The following is a 7,575-nucleotide window of genomic DNA, read 5'->3' on the forward strand; positions in this document are numbered from 1 at the left end:
AATGCAGTTCAGCAGACTCTCAGCAGGTAGCTACCATCATTTCACCCTGCAAAGAACTTCTGAAGCTTTGTTAGTGACTGCTGTACTCAGTGACCCCCCCTGACCAGGGCCCTTTTTGCCAGGTTATTCAGTTCTAGCTTGTCAGCCAACTGGAGGAAATTAATTGGCAAAGTCCCCTCATGTTGACATGTCTTCAGATGTACAAGTCAAAGTTAAATAATTATTTTTAGTGATGTACTGGAATCTATGTATGTTGACCAGTAAGCAACAAAAGAACTGCAGGACAGAAATGTTTGTACCCTTTAATAAGTTGCACATAGTGTTGCTTAGAACAGCAACTTACTCACTTACTAAACCCTTTGCAGGTAAAAGCAACATACTACTAGAAAACTGCTCATAAAAATACAGCACTGACAAAATATAACAGTAAAAATATTTTGAGGGGAAAATGACATGGTCTGTGTTGTGACGCTGATCTTAGATGGTCAAATAACACTTTGTCTTTTTCCTTTCAGCTGCTTCATATGGAGAAAAGATTTAACAGTGCTCTCAATCCAGTGTGACCAATTCTAATGTAAAAGGTCTTTTGTCAAATGACTTTGGACACGAGATCTGTTTCTGCTTCAACTTTCAGGTTACCACCTTCTGATAATGGCAGTCCAGCTCAACCTTGTCAGATAAACAGCACCATGTGACCATGTGGGTACAAGACAGGTCGGCAATACAACCTGCTTCCTCTCCTCTAAATGCAGTCAACTTGTGAGCACATTCTCAGAGACGCTCATCTGAACTGGAGGAGCTCGGCAGGAGAACACACTCTTGTCTTTTGCCCCTTTTCCGCCTTCTCTTTGCAATTCTCAGTCTCCTGTGGATCACATCTAGAAGACACACACACACACACAGATGACACAAGATTAAAATTCCACTGCTTATGAATATAAAGTGACCTTGCTGCCTCTGCCTAAGAAGTTATGTTTATGGTTCTGTCTGTTTAATTAACAGAATCTGTAAACTAAATAAAAGACTTCATTTCAAACTAGGTGCCTCTTTCAGGTCTGGTCAAGTAAGAATTTTTAGCATGATCACAACAGTTAATGGGGTAGATCCCTGTATGGTCCACCTACCTGCCACACTGTCATAGTCCTGCTGTGGGTCGTGCCAGTAAAGGCTGGGCATAGTCCTCCAGTTGCGGTACAGGCGAGTGTGAAGCACTGACAGTGTCAGGAGGACCAGCAGGAATCCCAATGCGGCTGCTGCCCACACTGCCTCATCTGTCCTGGGGGTCCTCGGGAACCCCTTATTCACAACTGCTGCTTGTGGCCTTGACCCTGTGTCCTTGGTGCATTCACAGTATTCTCCTGCTTTGCAGCCGTCACAGTCTTGGGTGTTAGGCAGGTATTGGTCTGACTTTGAGTTTGGGTGTTGTTGTGGTTGTGCTTGAGACTCTGACTGAGATTTGGAATCAGAATCAAAGCTAGTGTTTTTACTTTTGTGTTGAGACTCTGTGTCACTGTATGTTTTCTTCTGCTTTAACTCTCTTTCTTTTATATCTACTATTTTGTCATCCTTCATCCCACCGTTGGTTATCTCATCTTTACGATAGTTTTTTTCTTTCATATTGTGTTTGGCAGAGTCTATACCTTCATCCCTGGAACTGAGGGTTTTAGGGCTGGCAGTGTTGTTAGGTTCACTGTTCACAGCATCTGCAAAAACATCTGTCCCAGCTGAGGGCTTTGGTTTTCTGGGGTTTATATGTTTAGAACTAGGCTGAGTAGCCTCAAATCCTATAGAATCACTTTTAAGGGTAGACCGGGTTGAAGGAGCTGTGGGCCTGGACGTAAAGCCCTGATTTAGATTTTGGATCTTAGATTGAGGAGAAGGTTCCTTTGGACCAGAAGGATCTGAGAGAGGCCTGTTCAGTGGAGGAGAACCTGCTGATGGTCCAGGAGTGCTGTTGGAGTTCTGAACTCCCTGTGTTGGTCTGAGGATGTTTCTGTCGGTCTGTTTGATCAAAAAACTTAAAGCCTGTGTGGTGTTGTCTCTCTTGCTGTCACCCTTAACCTTCTCCTGTGTTTCTTGGACGGCAGCCCTTTTCAGCCTGTTTTTGATTTCCTTTGTCCTGCTGGACTCTGGCTGTGCCTCTGTGGCTCCTTTCAGCAGAGAAGAGATGGTATGTTCACAGCACTGTCTCACAGACTCCTGGGGGATTTACAACAACAGCTAAAGACATTTACAAGACTGTGGAAATGACACTTCTGTTTTTATTGCAGTGCATGTAAAATTGCTGATAAGTGAATAAAAATTTTTTTTAAAAATCATCACACTCATCAGTGAAGACTCCAAACCTTGGTTTTTGTTGAGTGTTCCTCTGGATGTGTGTGTTGCTGCTGGTGCTGCTTCACTTGCCATGTCAGCAGCAGGTTGTATTTTCTGCTCTGGCTCACACTACCAGTTGTTCTTCCTCGGGTTTTCTTCTGGATCTCCAGCCAATCACAGACGTCCAAAGAGGCCACGGTGGACAGTTCCAAAGTGTGACCCCAGGACACCAAGGCTATGGGCTGAACACAGAGTGTAAGTCCACATAAACTCACTCTTATTCTTCTATAGGCTAAAAAAAAAACCTCACATTTGAAATTAATAAGTGAATGTACAACAATGGAAAATGTTGACCAAGTAATATCCCCTTATCCTTAAACAATATATTATCTTCTGTTATTTTGCATTTTGGAAAGACAGAATATCTGATTATACTTCAGACCAACAGGTGAGGGCCATGCATCTAGAACTGGACAAGTGTTCCCAGTCAGAAACTTTCCATTGAAAAGCTATTTTCAATAGTAAAAGTGTTTAAGTAATCTGTCACACTTAAATAAAAGTTGTTTAACCCTTAAAGTTTGATTAACAGACATCTGACTGGCCTGGTCTTAGTCAATATCAAATAGGCCCATTTGTGAAAGAGGGGTGATGAGTTAGATCTTGGTGCTCAGGAGCTGAAACTAGTTAAGGACATTAAAGTTGCCAGTGTTCAGCAAGTGAAGAGAAAATATAGAACCTTCAAAGGTTCTTACTTCTTTTGACAGGTTACAGAATAGTGTCCAGCTTACCATGTGTTTACTGAGCTGTGGATGTGAGGTAATGATGTACTCTGGCAGACAGGAACGGGCCAGGACAGACAGATAGAGACGCTCATGGACTGGAGCACAGGGATGGTAGAGCAGAACAATCACGCCGTGCTGGCAAGTACACACCAACACAAACACATGATTAACATTACCTCCATCTGCTGCCATTACCACAGGCTTTCCACTGATTTCCATTTCACCAAATATTATGACACGCAGAACTAAGATTATAACCTTATGCACTTATAATAATGTGAAAATCATTTTTTTCTCAGCGCCTGTTAATGTTTTGCAGCTTACAGAGATAGTGAAAAGGAAAAAATGCCAGGTTTGCTTTGAGGAGAAATACCGCTGCCAACTGTTTTACAGAGCATCACATTATACAGTGGCCTATTAACAAAAATCCCTGTTCAAGAAACTCTGTCTGCAGTGCCAGCCCTGCTCCCAAGGGTCTAAAAAGGCAGAATGTGTTCGTTAGCAGACGCCCCTATGTTACCCCAAATCTAAGTTGCAAGGAAATAACACATCAATTTGTTCATTAATTCAGAAATCTGTGTTCAACTGTAAATAACCACAGATCTAGTTTGACAGGCTATATATCTATATATCAGTAGATGGTGTAATTGCGTCAGTTTTTTTGGATGCCTGTTGGCATGGCAGGATCTAACCAATCAAAGCAAACAAACAAAAAACATTAAAAACTCAACTGATTTAAACTATTGACATAAATATTGTAGATGTAAAAACTGTCATTCACACAAATCTATTTCAGTTTATTGTATGAAGCAGATAAATGATTATATCGTTGGTTGAGTTGAAACAGAGCTGCAGCAGCAGGAGGGGTTTGATGTTGTGACTTACGTGCAAATTATTGAGCCACCGCTGAGGAGGACAGTACAAGTACTCTCCACTCTCAGCCATTACTGGTCTGTATGCACCACTACACAACGACACATAAACACAAATACACAACTCAGTATTCTCAATAGCTCCTATATACTGCAAAAATGATATCTGTTGATAGTTTTACTGCAGTATTACAGACAGAAACCATAAGCGGATAAGGTCTAATGTAGATTTTATCACAATTAATGTCTGTGGACATGGGATTAGGGGTGGAGTGAAACCTGAAAGATAAATTGGAGGTTCCATAACAGCTTTTTCTTAGACTGATGAAGCAACTAGGATGAGAAACGTTTTGACCTAAAAACTAGAAGTCCAGTTGCCATGATTCAACCTCCAGATGTCACTATTAATGTGTGTGCATATATAAATGTCTCCTAACGTCTCCTCACCTCTTGAGAATAGATGTGTTATATGCCTGTCCACATGGCCTTACCTGTTGGGAATGGTGTGATTGTAGTAAATAGATTTATCCATACAGATCTGCCTGGCTGGCTGCAATGAAAGAAATTTGATTTGACACCTTATTTCTGCGTTACCTCCAAATACACATTCATTAAGCACCAAATTTCAAGTTAGCAGCTGTTGCTGGCCTGAATTAACCCTCCTGTTGTATTTGGCTCAATTTGACCCATTTTCAAAAGTTAATATGTGATAACTTTTGATTTTCTTCCATATAATGAACTAAAAATGACATGGATGGTTCCTGACTATAAGTGTAAAATATATTTTAATATGTTGGAAACAAGTTCACTAAAAAAGTGAAACTAAAAAGTTGGTGATCATTTTATATCTCATGCTTTATAAGCAGTCAAAACAGAATTTGACCTGGGAGAACAAAAGGTGTGTAGTAACCTTGAAGACAATATTACACACCTTGTTTCCAACATATTAACATAACTATAACTTTTGAAAATGGGTCAAATTGAGCCAAAGACAACAGGAGGGTTAAGTTCATTCAAACTCAACATCCAAATACTTTATGGACTTTGCCTGTTATTGGCTTGTGCTTTGATTTTAAGATCTAGCCATGCTACTTAAGTGTTTGGAAGGTCAAAGGTCAAGGAAAGGTTGATGAATAATAGCAGATGTTCAGTGAAGTGTTTACTTACCTCAGGATCATACACTGTGTCGATACTAGGAAGTCTCTGCAGACAGATGAGGGAGTAAACAGGTTAAACTGCTGACAGAGCAACATGAACAGGAACAACTGCATTGTGTCTTGGAACTGATACTACCAGTACTGCCACATGTAACAGGGTTAACCACAAACACTCCTCTTTAAACACCCAGGCACCAAGGGTACTGTAGGTGCTGTAGGTGCTGTAGACCCAGGTACGGTTGTGGAGATGCTGTTGGATACAGGTCTGCTTACCTGAGTAGCCTCTGGCCAGGTAAACACTGAACAGTCCCAATGAACAGCATCCGCAGGTAAATCTCTGTCCAAAGAGAGCTGTGGCCCCCAACACACAGACATTGTATTATATTACACATTTAAAACTCTTTGTAACAGACCGCACAGGTATTAAAACTCTACCTTTCCATTGTCACATCCTGGCTCCGGAGGCTGGGAGCGACCCGGACCCACCCACAGCGCGGCCAGCACCGTCACCGTGAGCGGCAGGGGTGTCACTGGACTCGACATGACAACCATCAGCGTTTAAACCGTGAACGAGCCCACATTAAGGACTAACTAGCTGTCATAGTTTCTCTTTGGTCTACTAGTTGAACAGCAACTGAGAAAAATGTCCTTTAAAAAGCCCCAAAGACGAAACTTCTTTGGCAAACGTCCATAACAGCAGCGGTCGGTCGGTTAACTGAAGAGGTGACTAACCGTTAACGGTTGGCATGGTAACGTAAACTATCGTCACCGACTTGTTTTACGTTAGCTATAAAGTTAAAATAATGATACAAGTTCGGTTGTTTAACGCAGAAATAATAATAGACGTTTTGCTCACGCATCCCGTATCCACCCTACCTTTGATTTCCAGATGCCATGATAACGACATTATTCAGAGGTAGCGCTTCCGTAGGAATTTCAAAATATAAGCCAGTAGCTAAACTTCAGCTACGTTAACGCTAGTTGTGCTAACGTCTTAGTTATGTTTGTCTTTTTATACATGAGGAGTAGTGAGTGTTAAGTATTTTATATTATTTTGGTGGTTATATGCTTCTTTTTTCGTTTTCGTTTTAACAGCCTTACTTTTATACTTAGAGTAGCATTTATTTCCGGAACTAGTGTAGTGTTTACAGCTAACTTTAGTCATTCTTGTCTACGGAAGCTGGAAGGGATCATAAAACAGATGTTTGGCTTGAAATTTGTTGTTTTAACGCTGACTGTCCTCTGGGGGGCGACACGACAACATTAAATCCCGTAAATTTGCGTTTGTTTATGTCTTGTAGTTGGTACATTATCACTCACCAAAGGAAAAGTCTGCTCTCTCTCTCTCTCTCTCTCTCTCTCTGCAACCAGGTCAAATAGCTAACCAGCAGACACTGATTCAGCAGAGCTCCTGCATTAAAGCAAACGAGTTTTAAACAGTAGGTATGTGGGGTAAGTCTTTGCAACTATTATCGACTTGTTAAACACAGAAAAACTTTACCCACCGTACCATCTGGCTTCATTGCCCACTCGTGCATTCATTCTGGAGAGGTTTTTGTTATTACCTGCTCCGGGCTTTAATAGAGACATTACCTGTTGGCACAGGTAAACCAGACATGATATTACACCTTAAAAATGATGAAATGATGTAACACTTGAACAAAATAACATAAAATCAGTTACACCAAGTTTTACTTTTTTTAATTAAGAAGCAATGCTCTTTAATCATTTCACAGATCTAAATTTTCATTAGTTATTTGTTGTTTTTTTTCTTATTGCTTTCTGAAATGTAACAATCCAACTTCCTTGTCTTACATATTGCAAAGGTCCAAGAAACCAAAACTGTAATATTATAGGACACATGTCCCAGATTAATATAATCCTGTGTTTATGTTCAGGTTTCAATCCTCCCATGCTGCTAATACTTTTATATTACAGACTCGGATATGACAGGGAATGAAAGAGAGGATCATAATCCTGAATATTAACGTGTGGCTTCTATTCCTGCTTATTGGCCATAATTATACCTTGTCCATAGTCTCAGCATTGCAACAATAAAGGACAAAATTGCGGTGCTGTATTTTAGTAACATTATAGGTACAAATGTAGGTAAAGATAAACGGCAACAGACAATCTGGACATGACTCACTGGTCAAGTGCATTGAAACAGACACGAGTAAGCCAGTCTGACTAGCATGACCTGGATATTTACAGCTTCTTATTGGAGATTTAGGTCCACCTTAAAAGTGCCATATACCTGTAGAGGGTGTTGTACAGCCATTGTCAAGCTGATCCATGACCTGAAAACATAATTATTTACAGGTAAACCTATAAACTTGATATTGGAATATTAAATGGTATGTTTGCTGACCAGTGGCTACAGTGTGCACATTGTGCTGTTAAAATAACTGGAGATTGGAGCTACTGTAAATGTAGGAATCAGGTGGT

The 7,575-nt window shown here is 40.6% G+C and overlaps 1 protein-coding gene across 1 annotated transcript; it reads right to left on the reverse strand.

Annotated features, from left to right (window-relative positions):
• Nucleotides 1-362: 362 nt before the first annotated feature.
• On the reverse strand, nt 363-6,008 carry tp53i13 (tumor protein p53 inducible protein 13). The gene is made up of 9 exons (XM_026312849.2): nt 5,563-6,008; nt 5,401-5,478; nt 5,138-5,173; nt 4,462-4,520; nt 3,984-4,062; nt 3,105-3,233; nt 2,346-2,558; nt 1,125-2,199; nt 363-878 (listed from the first exon to the last, which is right to left on the reverse strand). The coding sequence occupies exons 1-9, from the start codon at nt 5,677-5,679 to the stop codon at nt 772-774; spliced, it is 1,893 nt and encodes a 630-aa protein (XP_026168634.1). The 5' UTR covers nt 5,680-6,008; the 3' UTR covers nt 363-771.
• Nucleotides 6,009-7,575: the final 1,567 nt, after the last annotated feature.

This window comes from Mastacembelus armatus, chromosome 13, assembly GCF_900324485.2.
Source record: "Mastacembelus armatus chromosome 13, fMasArm1.2, whole genome shotgun sequence".
Taxonomy (NCBI): domain Eukaryota; kingdom Metazoa; phylum Chordata; class Actinopteri; order Synbranchiformes; family Mastacembelidae; genus Mastacembelus; species Mastacembelus armatus.